Source organism: Aegilops tauschii, chromosome 7 (genome assembly GCF_002575655.3).
Source record: "Aegilops tauschii subsp. strangulata cultivar AL8/78 chromosome 7, Aet v6.0, whole genome shotgun sequence".
Classification (NCBI taxonomy): Eukaryota; Viridiplantae; Streptophyta; class Magnoliopsida; order Poales; family Poaceae; genus Aegilops; species Aegilops tauschii.
Window position 1 is genome coordinate 188817921 of NC_053041.3, and position 18719 is coordinate 188836639.

General features: G+C 46.6%; 1 protein-coding gene and 2 long non-coding RNA genes across 8 annotated transcripts; 2 read left to right on the plus strand and 1 right to left on the minus strand.

The window, feature by feature from the left end:
• Positions 1–6738, plus strand: LOC109735841 (uncharacterized). Of its 6 annotated transcripts, none has more exons than XR_012190205.1 (7): positions 3–382; positions 518–1360; positions 1472–1524; positions 1798–1881; positions 2271–5075; positions 5938–5999; positions 6277–6738. It is a non-coding gene; the product is annotated as an uncharacterized lncRNA (long non-coding RNA). The 6 variants fall into 6 exon arrangements; XR_012190203.1 differs by having other exon boundaries at positions 2271–2349; positions 2425–5999; XR_002226254.4 differs by having other exon boundaries at positions 4–382; positions 2271–5100.
• Positions 6739–8096: 1358 nt separating this feature from the next.
• On the plus strand, positions 8097–9284 carry LOC109735848 (uncharacterized). The gene is made up of 3 exons (XM_020295051.4): positions 8097–8403; positions 8476–8720; positions 8810–9284. The coding sequence occupies exons 1-3, from the start codon at positions 8236–8238 to the stop codon at positions 9171–9173; spliced, it is 777 nt and encodes a 258-aa protein (XP_020150640.1). The 5' UTR covers positions 8097–8235; the 3' UTR covers positions 9174–9284.
• Positions 9285–14268: 4984 nt separating this feature from the next.
• LOC141028035 (uncharacterized) lies at positions 14269–18226 on the minus strand. Its single transcript, XR_012190206.1, has 3 exons — positions 17954–18226; positions 14771–14913; positions 14269–14357 (listed from the first exon to the last, which is right to left on the minus strand). It is a non-coding gene; the product is annotated as an uncharacterized lncRNA (long non-coding RNA).
• Positions 18227–18719: the final 493 nt, after the last annotated feature.

An 18719-nucleotide genomic window follows, 5' to 3' on the forward strand; every position in this document is an offset into this window, starting at 1 on the left:
TTATGTGGCTAATTACGTAGCCTTTCGTTAACTCGTTCGTAGATGTAGCATTGCTCGTGCCAGACTAGGGTACTGTTCCATCTGTGAGCCGCGCACATCAGATGAGGCCAAATGCGTGTGGACATTTTGCACAAGGGAAAACAGGTACAACATTGCAGGCGACCCCGGTATGGGCGTACCGCTCTCGCGAGTAGCATGCTCGGCGGCGCCGCCGGCGGATCCATTTGATGGAGCATACAAGAAACGGATCTGAAGGAGTGCTTCAATTGCCGGATAGGGAGCAGGAGGGGAAGCAGCCGCTCATCTGGGTCGCCGGCCGGGGACCTGGACGCGCACCGCTGTTTGTAATCTCCGGCGCAGGCGGAGCCTTTGGAGCATCCAGGTAAATTTATGTTGCTTGATCTGGCAGAGCCATCTCGCCGTTGGGATTTATGTTTTCGTCGTTCTCCCTTGACCGCTATCTCTAGTTTGTGTGCAAATCTGATAGTTTTTCACGTCTTCAGTATCTTTTCTGCAGGGTCCATCTGAAGGAGGCAGATAGCAAAATCTTTTCTGCAGTACTGTTGACGCGGCCGGGCTCCGTCGCCATGGGAACGCCGCCTGGGCCCTCCTCCATAGAACCTGTGGCATCAGATCAGACTACTATGTTAGTTGAGAGAACATGAGGCTTCTCAGAGCTTAGCGACTCTCGGCCGTCGGATCGATTTTTTGATGCGTTATGGACCGTTCGATCTCGCTCCTGGTCGATATCAGCCGCTGGATCAAAAAAAGTTACTGCTATAATGAATAGTAGACCGTTCTATGCCCTCCAGTGTGCCACCGCCTGTAATTTCGCTGCCCCGTCGAGGGTATTTTCGTCATTTCCCGTCTTAGGTCAACACGTGCTCATCTCAGATTCGCTGCCTCCTCCCCAATCGATCTCTCTCTCTCCCGCTCGCGAGCCGCCGCCTGCGTTCTTCGCCATCCGCCGCCAGAAAACATCCTCCCCGTCCGCCGCCGCCATGCCATCGCCGCCACATACCGGATGGCGCTGTGAAGGAAGCGACCAGAGAGAGAGGCGTCGCCGGTGTCCATCGATTTCCCTCGCTAGGGTTTTGGTGGTGGAGCTGGACCTCGCCTCCGGCGGCCGGCTGCTCGTTGCCCCAATCTCTCGATCCCCATGGATGCGTCCCTGCAGAAGAGAAGATGCGGAGGGAGGATAGGAGGAGGTAGGCGCACTGGGGCGGGGTGGTCTCGCCGCGACGATAGGGCTGGACGGCCGGAGTTGGATCGAGATCCCGGCTGGCACGCCTCGCCTCCACCTCCCTCTCCCACCTCTCCGCTCCCAGACGTACGAGGAAAACTTGCAGCTCTAAATCTGGTAAATCTCCTCTCAGTTTCATGTACGTGTATATTCTGCTCAACCTCTCTGTACATGTCCCTCTGGCAGTTCTTTCTCCCCTCACTCTAATTGCTCCGTGGCCACCACCAGCAGCCCGAGGAAGGTACTCTGAAAGGAGGAGCTTGTTGGGACAATCAAGTGAGGTATGCTGCAGTATCTTTTCGTATCATATCATGTGCTCATAAATCAGGTGCCTTTTCATCTGCAAATACAGTAAACAACCAAACCATGAAATACTGCTATTGGAAGACAAACCTACAATATTACACTATCACCAATTTTGTGGAAAAAACACTCAGATCATTGCAATTATTTTATAATTCCTGTTTTCCGCGACCAATGCGCGCAGATTTTGTATAGAATATCTTGTCACCTGAAATGTGTAGGCTAAGATGATCGTTTTATTTGCATACAAGATTGAGGACTGGACCAACATTGTCGTCGCGCACGAACCAGTGTGGGCCATTGGCACCGGTAAAGTTGCATCACCGGCTTAGGAAGTAAAATCCTCCGTTTAGGTGTATTGGTGTTTCTGAACTAGCAGGCACAATTCATCTCGTGACCGTTGGGCTGTCGTCTTTCCTTTTCCTGAAATTTGTGACCAAGTGGTTAAAGCCTGAAACTGAAGCTTGGTCTTTCTCAAAATTTACCATGGTGTAATTTCATGCTACAATCAAGCCTTGGATAGAAAATAAACATGTTATCAACATAATATATCAGTTTCAGAAATACATATTGATCTACCAGTGTTTCTTTTTACATAATTTTGTTTTGCTGTTTTTCTATCTATATCACTCATTTTGTTGACATGTTTATTCAGATGTGCCTAATGTTTCTTTGTTTTTCCTGGTTTCTCAAAACTAACAAATGTTGTTCTCTGACAAATTAGGAGGCTGAAGGTGGTAGCTTGCTGAACTCTCGTTTTGGAAAAAAATTTGTAGATGTGGAGTGCTCATAAAGGAATGCACGTACGTACGAATATGATGTTTGCTTCCATTCCCAACTTATGAAATGCATCTTGCGATACTCACGTGCTCGTGCAGCTGCTGGCTGGATTTGTCACCCCCGCCTCTCCCTCGCACTCGCGCCCCCATCCCCCGTTCTCCCGCGACGGCATGGATGTGCGGTGTAGTAGGCGGTTCCTCGCCGGTTGGACGGCGTTCAGGCGCAACCCCGACGCCCACTGAGTTGATGCCCTGGTCGTATAGCTATGCTAAATTGATATGTTGTACTTGTGCTAGGGCGATGGTGATTAACCTTGGCTGAAATAAGTGTGCCTTTGAGCAATCGAGGCACCTGTGGGTATCAAGTTGGATCCTCCCTCTTGTCTCTAGAATCGTTTTTGATCCTGTGATACTTGTTGTTCTGCCCTTGGATGGTCATTCTTGTAGAGTGATAACCAGGGTAGCTCCACTGTATAAACAGATTGATCTGGCGATAAGAGATGATGGGGGTAGGTTATATGATCGAGGAAAGACGAATCTGAGCCCACTATGCAATGAACCTTGAACCCTTTTTATTTGTATTTAAAAGTGTTGCTTATTTATGCTTCAGTTATTTATAGCGTCTTATGTGGACATTTCTTCTCTCTCATACCTTTATTGCATATAAGTTGTTCCTGATGTTTTATTGTTTGTTGTTGGTCCTTGATTTAATCTGGTTAAGATAAACTGTGGGAAATAGTTCTGGATTTGTTGTGTGGTAGTTTGCAAGTGAATTTGTGATTTTGGATTTAGAGTTGAACCCTCTTTTCTGCTGGTTTCCATGACTCTCAGGTACCAACCTTCACTTTATACCCACCTATCATCTGTTCTGCTTGTTTCCATGTATTGATACTGTTACTTTGCTACATGGTTCTCTGCTTTTAGTTGTGCAATCTGAAATATGGTTCTTGGACTGTTTCATGTAAGGCACCGGATTTGCTATAAGTCCGCAGACGGCAAGAGCATGCTTGTGCTTGCTCTGTTACAAGACGAAAAGTTTAGATTTCATGGTTCATAATATAAAATGGCAATATTTAGGACCAGATCACAATACGGCTATGATACAAGATCTCATGGTCATGTATTAGCTGGTAGTAACGTCATGTTCTTTTGAGTCTGACAAAGCCTTTATTTTTTGAAAATGGTTTCAACGGACATACAATTAGGCTGGCGGCTAGAGAAAAGACTGAATAATGGCTCCCATTAGACGTACTATCATTCCTCAAATGGCCATGTGCTCTGCTTCTTTTTACTGTCGAGTCTTTTAACAATTGATCTCTTTCTTTAGCAATCTATTGTATTAGTTACCAGACATACACTTTTTAAACCTTACTGGGTTTGAAATTGGTATTCCATTACGTTTTGCCACTCGCTTCTGCAAGAGAGAATGCTTATAATAAATTTCATGATGTAACTTCATATGATTTCCAGTTAACAAATTCCTACTATTTTGGCACTCCAAATAGATAAAAGGAAGTGTACCTGCTATTCTAAGATTCAGATATCAGGCACATACATAATGTATCATCCCTTATGACTCTGAAGCAATTCGAGTGATGGTCTAAGTATTTCATACCTCTGTTTATTGAGCAGTTTATGTCTTATGCATGATTAGTGGGTTATCTACTACACACTTTTTATTTTAAATGTTAGCAAGGTAACCAGAACTATGATACGACCATATAGACAGCGACCGAGTGATATTATAAATCCTTTTAGTACCTTTTTCATTGCTGACGTGTTCTTCCAATAATCTTGGTGCCCACTATTCTTCTTGGATATAGGATTCCGATATAGCAATTGCAATAGTCCTCCCAGTTCACTCTTCTGAATTGTGGCCTGCTGATTTTTTGTTATCCAAAAAGGTAGCAGTTCATATGTTACTCATGGACAACCATATGATGTTCTGTCTCATGTACATTAAGAGAATTGCTAAAAATACTTACTGAAGATAAAGTTGTAGAATGTACTATTGAAACACAGAATATCGTTTACCCTTAGCCTCTGCTGGGTCCTTTTGAGATATCTGTGTACCATCATGGTCTTATATTTTGTAGTGTGGTGCCTTTTTTGTTTGCTTTGGGTTCAGCTGCCTTCGTCTGTGCATAACCTTTTGGTATAATCATAAAACGAGATAGTCGATTTCTTATTCTTGGAATAGTGCTTTCGCCCGAATAATAAATAATTTCGTGTAGGGAGAGGGGGCGTATATCCATACACTACCCGCATCATGCTAATTGCATGTAATCTGTCTCTCTTTCATATATCTGTTGGTAGTTTTTCTTTTCGAGGTTGCTTTGTCCTCTCCTGATTATTCTTTTCCTGGTGATTAATTTCTAACTATTTGTTGTAGATGGCATTCAATGCACTGTTCTTTTGATGCGTCGGCTTGAAAACGCATTATGATATACATTTAACTGTAGATGGCATGTACATTCAACTTGCTTACTCCACAGTTGCGCAAAAATTTCCTTGGTTCCAGGTTCTGAATGCGTGTTAATCCAGCATCTGTTTTTGACCCTGTAGATGAATTTATCCCGAGATGTTTATACAGGGAAGGAGGCATACCATTGATAGTTTGAATCAAACCAGTAGAGGACGCCACCGTCGATTATGGTGTCGAGCAATGGAACTGCAGTGATCTGGCAGTGTGACTATTGACCTCCTTGACACCATTCACGTTCGTCGCTCTGAACCCACTCAGCAGACAAGTAACTCTTTATCCTTAAATTCCATGTATAGCTCTGTATCCTTAAATTCCCTGCATTATTCTCATGGCCGTTGAATACATCATTTAACCACACGTAAATGGTTAGGAACCAAATAAATTTAATTTATCTTCAATACCCTCTCCAAAATATTTCTATTGTCTGTATTAGGAAGGATCTATAAGAGTTGCTGCTATATATATGTTGTGATTCTTGTGAATCCGCCCATGTAGTTAATATGTGGTTCTTCATTTTTTTTCTTAGTTCAAGCCCCTGAGATAATGCTTTTAAATTATTAACTGACTATAGTTCAAGATTTAGTGAACATGTCAACATACATGGTGATCTTTACAACTTATCTATTTTTTCTGTGGGGCTTCTTCAAATATAATAAATTAGGAATAAATAATGTGCAGTAATCATGTTTCTTTTCTTATCACTATACTTCAGTAATGGTATCTACACAATGTATACATACTGCTATCATAGTGCAGTGTCAATGAAGTGTGCTGCTTCTACTTGCATAAAAGCTGATATTGACATGCTCCTTAGCCATGTGATCTTCAAGGGCCTTTGGCTATGTGTATCACTTCACAGATTAAGGATGTAGCTACAATCATTATTAGTCTTTTTGGTTATCTTCCTTAAAAAAAAGCAGCTTAGAGACCTACTGGCTGCTCTGGATCAAGATTATAAGCAGATTTCGTATATTTGGACAACAGACAGAGATTTTGTTTCATATATGCATATGCCTTTATTGTATAATTCAGTTCTGCCACCACATTTTTATCACATACATGAATTTCCCCTATACCAGATATTAACGTTTGAAATTAGTGATATCTACTCAAATAAATATCCACAGGTTGTGGCATAGACATGTTCACATCAGCAATCTTTTCTTTGAGATATCTGGCGGCCCTTCGTGTAAGTTCAATGTATCCATTTATCATTCCATTGCTTTCTTGATTCAAAAATAACAATAAAGGACCGCTAAATTGTACTTTGTAGAGAAAGGGATGACGTACACCTAGGTTATATAGGCTTAAGAGTATCGATAGTCTAACCGCACATCATTTTTTGTACACTCAGTAATCTTTAATGGTTTATTAACACTAGCTAACCCGAAGTAGATGTTTGTTATTTGTGCCCTTTTCCTAACTTATCCATAGAATAATGATCTTTATTTTTATCTGTTTTGTAGAACCATCGAATTCAAGTTATCTTTGAGTACACGACAGCTTCTGAAGTTCGTGTCATCATGCTTTAGTTTCCCACATTGGCTGAGATTATGCAAACAAAAAGACGGTCTCAGGCACAAGAGCATGATGTGCTTGCGCCAGTTGCTTTCACACCAAGGCCACGCGGTTGATCATCTAAGCGCACCTATGAAGTTGACCGACAAAGCAGTTGGACAGAGCTACTAATTAATTAGTATGCCTAATAGCCATGGCTTTGTAGTTTGACCGCCTCTACCGTCAGTATGCCTGGCTTTTGCTTTCTTATTATGTTCCTGCTATTAGTACTTCCTCTCTCGTGTTCGTGCTCTTAGTATTGAACTTAATGTCGTAGTTATTAGCTTTTGTGGTCTAATGAACTAACTGAGTGTTTATAATTTCATGACGATGTTGAGCTTGATAATGTCTTGCTTTGTTGTCCTGTTCAATACGTGTGTTAAAACTATGCTTCTTACTAAATGATCATTATTTGCTTGACCATATTGTTGGGACCGGCACCCTCGCGCTAAGGCGTGGCCCTGATCTAGTGAGAATGAACAGAGTTGCGTTGGAGTTGTGTTGGTGAGAGTCATGGGTGCGGGTCCATATTCTATTGGGACAAGAGAACAAACGTGCAGAGCCTATGCTCGTTTGGAACCTACATGCGCGTCTACTACACCGTGAACCGTAAGAGCATCTCCAGCCGCGCCCCCAGGCGATTTTTCGGCCGCCGGCGTAAAAAAACGGCCCAGTCGCGCCCCCAAGGGCCCAGTTTTCGCCGGCTCGGGCCGAAATTGGCGCCGGAGGACCCAACCTGAACCGGGGGCGCCGGGCAAATTGTGTTTGGCGCGAAGAGCCGCGGGCCCCCCTTGCTAGCGACTCGACTCTCTTCTCGCCGCTTCGTCGTCCTCATCGTCTCGTTCCCCGCGGTGAATCAATGCCAAAGCTGCGCGCGTTGCCGCGCCGGTCAGCCTCCATTGATGCCTCACGGGCGGCGCAGTGAAGGCCTGGCGACGTGCGTCCCCTCGCCCGCCACGCGTAACGCGCCGGCCACGCGTACTACGCGGCGCCTCCGCCTATATAAGCCGACCACCAGTGCACCGGAGACACTCACAGATCCTCCATCGCCGACGCGCCCATTTCTCCCCCTTCCTCCCTCGCCTCCTCTCGCCGTCTCCAGGGGAGGGATGCAGCAGGGACGGCAGCGGCGGAGGCGGCGGCGGCGACTACACGCGGTTCTACAGCCTCCTCGGCATGTAGAACTGCAAGGACGGGCGGCGGGCGGCGAGGAGCGGCGATGGAGACGGCGCGGAGCAGCCCCTAGTAGTTTTTTTTAAATATGTTTAAATTTGAACGAACTCACCGATGTTTGCGTTAAATTTAAGCTGTGTTTACGCCGTATTTAAGTTTAAAAAAAAACGTGGGTGCCGCGACTGGGGGGCATCACGCCCCCAACGCGCGGTTTAGCGCCGGTGCGCCTCAGGGGGCGATTTTTAGCCCCTCCTGGGGGGGCCAACGGCTGGAGATGCTCTACATGTCTGCCGCGGTAATGGGTTCAGATAAAAGGTACTAACTGCTGCACATCTCGAGGTACACTGGCCCGAGCCAACCGCCAGGATAACGCGGCCCGGGTGCGTAGGCTTTATAAATCTGCATTCTTGATCCGGGCCTGGTCCAAATATGTCAGTCAGACCCAATAATAACCAGTGAAGCGTCAACCTCACCGCCTTTCGTCGAAGCAAAGCTCGCCGGAGTTGCTTCCCTTGCTCGTATATCTTGCACCCAAAGCAACAATCGGACAGCACGGGTACTACTAGTCTGTGCAGAACAAAACCCATAAGCAACCGGCTCATTACTCCTCCGGCCAAGATCATATCGCATACTCGTCATGGAACCATATGGCTCATTCATAAAAGAGAAAAGGTGAGACAAGGGAAGAGGAGAAGATGATGCTCGACAAGGGCTCCCTGGACCTGGTGCTGGTGCCGTGCGGCCTGGTCATCATGTTCGGCTACCACCTCATCCTCCTCTACCGGATCCTCCGGCATCCGGCCGCCACCGTCATCGGCTACGAGAATCACAACAAGCTGGCGTGGGTCCGTCGCATGTCCCAGGTAACTGCAGCGGTTCCTTCCCTTGCAGGAACCATGAGGACTTTCCTTCATCTGCTCTCCTGTTCTTGGCAGGCGGCTCCGGAGGAGACCGGGCTGGCGCTGAGCGTGATCTCCAGCAGTATCGCGGCGTCGACGAACCTGGCCTCGCTGTCCATCGCGCTGGGCTCGCTCATCGGCGCCTGGGTCAGCAGCACAAGCAAGGTGTTCATGACGGAGCTCGTCTACGGCGACAACAGCCAGGCGACGGCGGCGGTCAAGTACATCTCCCTCCTCGTCTGCTTTCTGGTGTCCTTCACTTGCTTCATCCACTCCGCGAGGTAGCTTGCCGCTCTACCAAACCTTAGATTAAGACCGATTTCTCAAAGTCAAAGACGACTCAGCATCTGGTTGCTCTGCAACTGATCAGGTACTATGTCCAAGCCAGCTTCCTGGTGACCACGCTGGACTCGGACGTCCCGGCGAGCTACATGCAGCATGCGGTGATCCGGGGCGGCAACTTCTGGTCCATGGGGCTCCGAGCACTCTACTTCGCAACGACGCTGCTGATGTGGATATTCGGGCCGATACCGATGTTTGTCTGCTCAGTGTTCATGGTGTTCATCCTACACATGCTGGACAGCAACTCCCTGCCCCTGCACCAGTACCAGTTCACAGTCAGGAAACGGCCTGATCAGGGGGCTCTGGCTTCTATTCTAGCTACAAGCCAACCAAGTCCTCGAAATGCGATTATCAACAACCCGATATTATCGCCTGTAACATTCTTCAGTTGATCATGTAAATATTTTGTTACAGAACCTGCATGTATGTGCAAACTGCAGAGGCCGGAGGTAATCCTTAAGGAAAAAAAGAACCTGCACGTATGTGCATGATCAGCCACACAATTCTCACTGCAAGTATTCCATCCTGAAACAAATGCGATGCAGAGAAATCAGAATCAATTGATATAATCACGACATCGTCATCTACTCGTCAAACATGGTATCCAAGTTCATGGTTCATCTGGCGGTTTTTTTTCTCGAATATGCACGAGCGTGCATATTATATATTAAAGAAGAAAGGCAAAGATTGCCTCCATCATAGTTTTACAAGATTTCCGCGGCAAGTTCAAAGGGGACGTTGAACCCTTCTTTGGTAATTTAGAAAGGTGGGCGCGTAGGGAGGGTAAATTGTAACGGAAATCTTGTAAAACTATGGTGGAGGTAATCTTTGTCTTTCTTCTTTAATATATAATATGCACGCTCGTGCATATTCGAGAAAATCTGGCGGGTTAGCATACTGATTTTGACAGAGTTCCATCCAAAATTCCAATCGTGAAATCCATGTTAAGAACTACACTAGTCCTATACTTCTACATCTTCTACAGTAGACTATTGGGACAATTGGGGTTCTTCTCACTGGCTTCAGCAGATTTCTTATTGACTCGCTTCTTGTGCTTGTTTTTTAACCTGAATTGCTCTTTTTTGTTCTTCTCCCAACCTTTCTTGTGCTTCTTGTAAATGAACATTGCTGCACGAGCATCTTCAATCTATACGGTTACCAAAATGACCATGGAAGCTAGTTATGGACAGAACCAAAATGACTAAGGATGATCAATTTTCAGTCTACTAGCAAGCTTTTTCAAAAATGAGGATTACCCTCGGTCTCTGCATCAAGTGATGTACACAACCATTTTATTAAGCAAAATAGCCACAAAGTATGTAGTTCAACTCATGTTCGCAATCAAACTCAAACGAAAAGGAATAAAATGCCACAACCGGTTAAAATAGGACCGGATGACTAAACACATATCCTATTATTCGACCGCCATCCAAACCGATTGTACGTATCCCATGCTACTGTCTCCTAGCGATTGCACCCATAGGCCAGATGCTCCCTGACTTCCGCACGGTTGAGTAACAACCACGTGCGAATCCATTCAGACGTCCGGAAGATGACCTGCAAAAAAAAATTGTGATGTTGTTTTGATTAAATATAACGTCATTGGGGCAGTTTCAAATGGCCCAAAGTAATGCACACACTCCTACTGGAATATGTGCCTCTATCTTAGGCTCTACCCCATTTAACCATGTCCCAAATAAGCGGAAGATGCTATTAGAAGGACATACATTAAATGGCACATGTATTGTACGCCACAATAACCTGGCTAGTGGACATTTGAGAAAAATATGTTGGATTGATTCATCTTCATCACAAAAACAACACCGTTTACTACCCTCCAATCTATGTATTGCCAAGTTGTTATTAGTCAAGATCACTTCTTTGTGCACAAACCACATAAAAGCCTAATAGCAAGTCTATTAGCAAGTAGCTATGTGAATTAGTAGCTATGCATCATTAACTCAAGAACTAATCACATAGATGATAAACAAATCGAATTTCATAATAAGTCAAGCGCTCAACATCAAACGTTGTTTACCGAGCTCCTGAATCATTCTAGTTCAACTTGACACAACTTGTAGTCGCAACATTGATTTATTAGTCCCTGAAGTAAAAAGGATTGGCTAAACAAATTCAAGTTTACACGGGCTACAGTAAACCAAAATGCCATTGAGGGGCCCCGGCGAGGACTACCACGGCCGCCACCACCCCCGTCCCTCCCGCTCCGAGGATGATCCCTCGGATGACAGCCGCTCCCGCTCTCCCTCGCCGGACCCCCAGGCTCCTTCCTCCGGTCATGGTGGCCGACAGGTTGGGCTGTCCTTGCCTCCCCTGCAGGCTGCCTTGGCCAGTTCGGAGGGGTCCCCGACTAGGCTGTCCCGGCGAGCGACACGTCTAGTGTGGGAATGGTCGTCCTCCCGGCTTCCTTCCCGCGCTCCCCGCAGAGCCCACTGGCGGGCGCTTCTCCCACCGCCGAGATGACCTTACCGCCCTCGCCCCCCCGCTCCGGTTCGTCACCCGGTCCGGCTGAGCTTCCTCCCCTGGATGCTCGGCTCCCGGTGACGGCCCCCGCGGACGTCCTTCTACCCCCGGCCGCAGGCCTCCTGCCGCTCCTGCTGCCAGCGGTGGCCTCGGACCTCCCGTCCCCCAGCTCCGCCCCGGCCTCCGGCTCCGCCCAGCCGCCCCCGCCCCCACCTCCGGCCTCCCCCCGCTTCGGCAAGGCCGGTCTGGTGGCCCAGCTCGTCCCCGACACTGCTTCGCCAGCTCCTCCCCTGCCCCCCCGCTCCTCGGCTGCGATGGGCGGCAGACCCTGCTCGCCCCCGTGGCGGACCCCGACACGGAGGGGGGGACCTGGGTGACAACCCCCGTGCCCCCCTAGCCCCCCCTCCACGGTCCACGGCTTACTCCCGCCGCGGCCGGTCGGCCTCGTCCCCGGTGACGGCCTCCCGCCGGAGCGCTCGGCTCGACGCTGCGCGTCCTGAGGGCAGTCCGGCGCTGCCCATCGCCGAGCGGGCGGCGCTCCGCGCTGCGGCCCGGAACTTGTAGCCAGGTACCCCTGCAGTCCCCTCCTCCGCCTCTACTTGCTCGTTTTCTGCTCTCGAGTCGGTTCTGCTTGGTCACCTTGCGAAGGTTGCGACAGACTCCGCAATCATCTTCAGGGGGCGGCTGCTCCCCCCTTAGTTCAGATCGAGGCCATCCGGGCCCACGAGATTCTTGACGGTAGACTTGTGGAAGCCCGCGCGGCTCTGCTCACGCCTACCGCTCCTCCGCTCTCTACGGAGGACGCCACCCCGGTGCAGCCTCGGTGTGCCGGTGGCCTTCTTCCACTTGCTGAGGCACGTTGACGGGAGATCAAATCTTGACTTGACTTGGCGTAAACCTCCCCGGCAACGGCGTCAGAAATCCTTCTTGCTACCTCTTGAGCATGCATTGGTTTCCCCTTGAAGAGGAAAGGGTGATGCAGCGAAGTAGCGTAAGTATTTCCCTCAGTTTTTGAGAATCAAGGTATCAATCCAGTAGGAGACTACACACAAATCGCCTAGTACCTGCACAAACAATCAAGAACCTTGCAACCAACGTGATAAAGGGGTTGTCAATCCCTTCATGGCCACTTGCAAAAGTGAGATCTGATAAAGATAATAAGATAAATATTTTTGGTATTTTTGTTGTATAGATTGGAAAGTAAAGATTACAAAATAAACGGCGGCAGAAATAGCAAGTTGATAGGAAAATAATATGATGTAAAATAGACCCGGGGGCCATATGTTTCACTAGTGGCTTCTCTCAAGATAGCATATATTACGGTGGGTGAACAAATTACTGTCGAGCAATTGATAGAAAAGCGCATAGTTATGAGAATATCTAGGCATGATCACGAACATAGGCATCACGTCCGTGACAAGTAGACCGAAACGATTCTTCATCTACTACTATTACTCCACACATCGACCGTTATCCAGCATGCATCTAGAGTATTAAGTTCATCAGAACAGAGTAACGCATTAGGCAAGATGACATGATGTAGAGGGATAAACTCAAGCAATATGATATAAACCCCATCTTTTCACTACTGGAATCAGGCACTTTGCCATCTGCCATGGCAGATGGCAAAGGCACGGACGGCGGATGGCAAAGGGCTTTGCCATCTGCCAGTAGATGGCAAAGTTCCGGCTGAATAAACTCTGGTAAAGGCTTCTTTGCCGTCTGCTGGCAGATGGCAAAGAGCCTGTAGCCTTTGCCATCAGCTGGCCGATGGCAAAGCCTGAGGAACGGGGTTAGCCACGTTAGGAGGCTAACGGCGTGCTTTGCCATCAGCTAGCAGATGGCAAAGGCTGCAGGCTCTTTGCCATCCGCCAGCTGATGGCAATGGGTGCAGGCTCTTTGTCATCGGCCAGCTGATGGCAAAGGCTGCAGGCTCTTTGCCATCCGCCAGCTGATGGCAATGGGTGCAGGCTCTTTGCCATCGGCCAGCTGATGGCAAAGGCTGCAGGCTCTTTGCCATCGGCCAGCTGATGGCAAAGGCTGCAGGCTCTTTGCCATCCGCCAGCTGATGGCAAAGGATGCAGGCTCTTTGCCATCTGCCGGCGGATGGCAAAGAGAACAAATAGGCCAGATGAGCGCTACATAGGTTGCTGCCACGTGGCCTCTTTGCCATCTGCCAGCGGATGGCAAAGCTCTTTGCCATCAGCCAGCAGATGGCAAAGTGCCTATATTGCCTCATTTAATTTTGTTTTTTCTTATATCAATTCATTTTCACAGAAAATCAAACATAGATATATATATGAACAATATAGCATATTCAACACATATTACCAATAGTCATGAACGCAAATATATCCAACACGTGTTACCAATAGTAGCAAGTTTCATCCATACATATACATAGTTTCATCAATATTACACAGTTTCATCATAGGTAGCAAGTTTCACAAAGTCAAAACAAAAACTAAAGACAAGCACTCCATCAACCCAAGCTTCCGTGATATGAAGCAAATCTACAAAATGGGAAAGAAGAAAGTTAGAAGAAGAAGATTATTATGATGCAACTAAAATGTGAAGATTATTATGATGCAACTTATATCTGTAAAATAGGTCATTTTGGAGCTAAGTATGGTTATTATGTCATTTTTGAGCTAGCTAAGCATACTAAGTCATTTTTGGCATACACGTCTCCGCAATAAGCAAAGAGGATGTGTACCCGGAGAACAACAGGGAGGCGCTGACGAAATTCTACATCGGATCCGGAGCAGAGCATATGGGAAAACGAACCTAATCTACACATACTCGGGCTGTCCATGAATAATGTTGGACAATTCGAAAGAATCACGGTTATAAATATGCAAATGCATGCACATTTATAGATGTAACCCTTTCGAACGGGAGACGCATAGTGGTCACGCATACTGATGATTCAATCTACCTACAGCTAGCATGTTTCATCGACATGAAGACCGGAACATAACAAATGATTGGGGGAGGAGGAGATGTCATTTGTGCTCACCCACGAACGCCGGGGCGGAGCTTGTTGAACGCACGGGGAGGTCGTCGAACACCAGACCCTCGCAGCGACAAAACAACTGCACATTTAAATCCACCCGATCAACACAAATATATATGATGTTTTTCATAACAAAATCGAAAAATATATGACCTAACTCATAATTCATAAATATATGACCCCGTCGGCCTCTGGAAGACCGAAAAGCACCTTTTCAGTCAACAGGAAGCCGAAGAGGTGTCGGGGGTCGGGGGTGTCGTGTCTGGGTGTCGTGGTGTCAAAGGGACAAAGATAAATTCTATCCGGCAAAAGTGGACTGTAAAGAAAAGCCTGCTACATAATCCTCAAAACATCTATAAGCATATCCTAAATCTTGGCTGCATGCATGTGTTTTTTGGAAGTCTAAGAAGAAAAAAAACTAACATGCCTTTTGGCTGTACAATGTGATTTTTTTCCAGTAGGGGTATGAGCGAGAACTCATAGACATCTTACCTTGGGCAAGAAGTGCTCAAGCGAGGAAACGACAGTGACCAAGGCTGGATCAAGCCCAATCTCCTCCTTTGCCTCCCTTAATGATGTTGCTGCATCATCAGCATCACCCTCCTCTGCCTTTCCTCCGGGCAATGCAACCTCCCCTGCAAATCTCAAGTGGAGAAAACAAAATCAGATAGGGTTTATCCAGCTCGTGTCTAGGTTGGTATCTATTTGTGAACCTGATTGTTCAAATATAAAAGCTAAGGCAAGCCAAACCAGCACTAAACAGAAAAAGCTGGGTTAAAAATCCTCTTAAAATTAATAGGCCAACCTCTTAAAATTTCTTTCTCAGATAGATTGCTTCTTCACATGGGATAGTGCAACAAGCTGGAAAATAATCAGAGGGTGGCAGATGAGACTGGGTATTATCGTGGGATGTTCTTTAAGGGGCTTTTGATGTTTTTTTTCATCTAATTTTCTCACCAATGACATCAGCGCCAACCTCGGAGTTGAAACAAAGAGCTGCAGATTTCAACGAATCAAACTGGAATCACTACCACAATACTAGCCTAGCTTCCATACTAATATGCCTAAAATAATGATGAATAAATAATCATAATAGAAAGGTATTCTTCTTTGTGTGTGTATAAAGAAACGTGATCTAATCTTCTATAAAATATATATATGGAGACTATAGTAAGCTTTATGGTTTTGTTGGTGCTAAATATACAACTAAATATCCAATCTGTATGTGAAGTAGGCAACGACGGAGCCAGGAAATAAACATAAGGGGGGCCGAACATCAAGGACAACTCTAAAATGCAACTAAGCCTGGCGGAATATATAGAAGTTGACATTGAGTATAGCAAAATATGTACTACTATAACCGTAAGGGTTGATAATATAGGCACGATTTTTTTTGATCAAAGGACACGGCCTCATTTTTATTATGAAAATGAAAATGGAGTCTTATCCTACAGAGACTAATCTCCATATATTTTTATGTTGCAACCTATACTTTGAAACAAAACTATATCCACCAATGAATGTTGTGAATTAGGATACCAAAATGCAAGATCTTTCATATTGTACCAGTGTGGCCGCTTCCTGATGTGCTCCAAAGTACAAACTGGAGAGAATAGAACTAGCAAGATTTTTGTGTCTTCATCAAAACAAAACAAAAAGGATTTATATCCTCATCCCAGATTTTGGCTTGGAAAAATAGGGAGCGACTATAATAAAAGAAGGGCCATGGGTGCAAAAATAGAAAAAACGTATCTAGGCCTTCCGATCCTGGATGAATGGTCCAGATTCTAGTGGATAGATATGAGCGCACAGGTACTAGGTTCTTTGCAGAAAACTCCCTTGCTTCTACTCGTTTTGCTATCAAAATCGCCTTCTTCTTCCTGAGAACGCAGCAGCACGAACCCAAATCCCCAACGCGTAGCAGCTGGCTCCAACACCAACCCTCCAGCTTGCCGACGGTGGCGGCGGGTCAGACCCGGTGCCTAGCTGGGAGATTGCGCCCGGTGGAGGTCCAGATCCATCGTCGACCGTCTTGCCGCCGGCGTTCTGGCTGCCCTGATGGACCTCTGCTGTTCTAAGCTGTGACCTTGTGCGGACAAGTTCTCTAAGCTACTCTGCTCCGACATCTAGAGGAAATCCTCGCTCCATTCTTTGTCCTACCCCAACCAGCCCATTATCACACGTCGCCTGCACCCCCGCATCTAGCTCCGCCATCTGGGAATGCCTAAGAAGAAATATCCATCCCGCAAAAAAAAAGAAAAAGAAATATCCAGTCTTCAGGTATGCTTGTCAAAGGTTGATACCAATTTTCATAGTTGATTCTGTAGTAAATGTCCTCTACATGGTAAAGAGACTTGTGCTTGAAGTTCAGACTGAAAGTACCAAACATTCTGCAAATATTATGTACCAAATTTCAGACTTGTGCTTGGACAGTCTGAAAGTACTCTATTGAGTAAAATTTCAGACTTTTAGACTTGTGCTTGGACAGTCTGGAAGTACTTGAGCTTGTACCAAATTTCATACTTTCAGACTGACAGTCTGAAAGGTAATATTAACAAAGACGACAGTCTGAAATTACTTGTGCTTGTACCAAAATTCAGACTTCCAGACTTGTGCTTGGAGAGTCTAAAAGTGCCAAATTTCAGACTAGTGCTTGGACAGTGTGAAAGTCTGAAAGTACCATATGTTGTGCTTGTACATGTCATCTACGACATACATAATATTAGTACTTTCAAACTTCTTCGGCGTAAAGAGTACTTCCAGTACATAATATTATTTAGAAAATCATTTTTTTTCAACTCTTACTGCAAACTGGAAGCACAATTCTGTAGCATATCAAGTTTATTTAAGAGTACATAATATTTTTGGCATATATATCTGAAAGTACTCTTGCTTTAAAATGCTTTGAGCATATGTTGTATCCTCTAGGATAAGATTCAAAAAAATTGGATCTTTGGAAATGATATGAATGGCATGTAGATGATATATTTTAATCATGAGTAACAGTACCTTGGATGCTTACAATGATTTTTTGGGCAAAGGCGAGCAATACAGTAGCTAACCCACTAGCAACACAGTATGTTATACATACATACAGAGAGCTAAAAGAAATTACTAAAGGACAGAACATCCATCAATCTAACTGAATAGATATATTACCAGTATATATGCTTATTCCAACGGAAAAAGCACATGTGATAAATGTGAACTATAGTGCAAAAACTTAGTTTAGTATGTACTGACACTTTATGTGGTGTTGATTAGCCATAACAGAAAACATAATGTTTGCCTCAAAATTTGGACAGGACAACTAGTTCATGCTCATCTGGGATATGCTTGCTTTCAATTTGAGAGGAATAACAGGGATATCTCTTTGTATCCATGCACAGAAAAAAATTGTAACTGGACAAGCTTGTTCTAGTTTGCTATACTAGATTTTTGAGCAGTTCTGTATTGTGAAACTTCATCCTCTTCTCAGATATTGTACATGAGAACAAACTAATTTCATCTACCTGTTAAAGCACCTGCATGTGAAGTGCTTGTTGGCACAAGACTATAATTCGTTACACTTGTATGTGCCACTTCACTGTTTTCTGAGGGTTCACTATATATTTGTCCAGTAATGCTATTGAAAATGTACAGGGAGAGGTGGTCGGGCAGCAAAGAGGGCATCACCTTCGCAAAATCGGAAGAGGTGGTCGGGGAGGCAGAGAATCGACACAGCCGCCGGGTTCTTCGGCGGAAGACGGCGAGCAGGACGGGGATGACTTGTCGGGGACGGAGGAGCCGGTCGGTGATGGCGGCAGACGAGGGCGGGGATGTGTGGTCGGGGACGGAGGAGACGGTCCGCGATGGCAGCGGACGAAGGCGAGCAGGGCGGGGATGGCTTCACAGCATGGACGAGCGGCGACTGCCGGCACTGAAGGTGCAGTCCGCCATGGCTGCTGCGTGCGGTGGCTAGGGTTGGGGGAAGGGGAAAGAGCCTCGAGGGTTGGGGGAGGGGGCGGCGCCGCGGCCTGGAACGAGAGGGGCGGGCTGCGGTGGCGGGGAGGGGCGGGCTGCGATGGCGGGGAGGGGCGGGCCGGTGGCGGTGCTGGGCGGCGTCGGGAACGCGGGGCTGGGGCGCGGTGCGGTGGTGGCTGGGAGAGGTGGGGGGAGAGAGAGAGGGGTGGGGCCGGGCTGGGAGAGAGGGGAGGAGATTTTTTTGTGAAAAAGAGAGGGGAGGAGATAGTCCCACTTCTTTGTCATCAGCCAACGGATGGCAAAGGCCCACATCTTTGCCATCAGCCAACAGATGGCAAAGCCCCACCTCTTTGCCATCAGCCAGCTGATGGCAAAGAACCTTTGCCGTCGGCTGGCAGATGGCAAAGAGGTGGGGCTAGTGGGCCGTTACAGCTCCGTCATCCACTGGGCCCCACCCACTTCTTTGCCATCTGCCAGC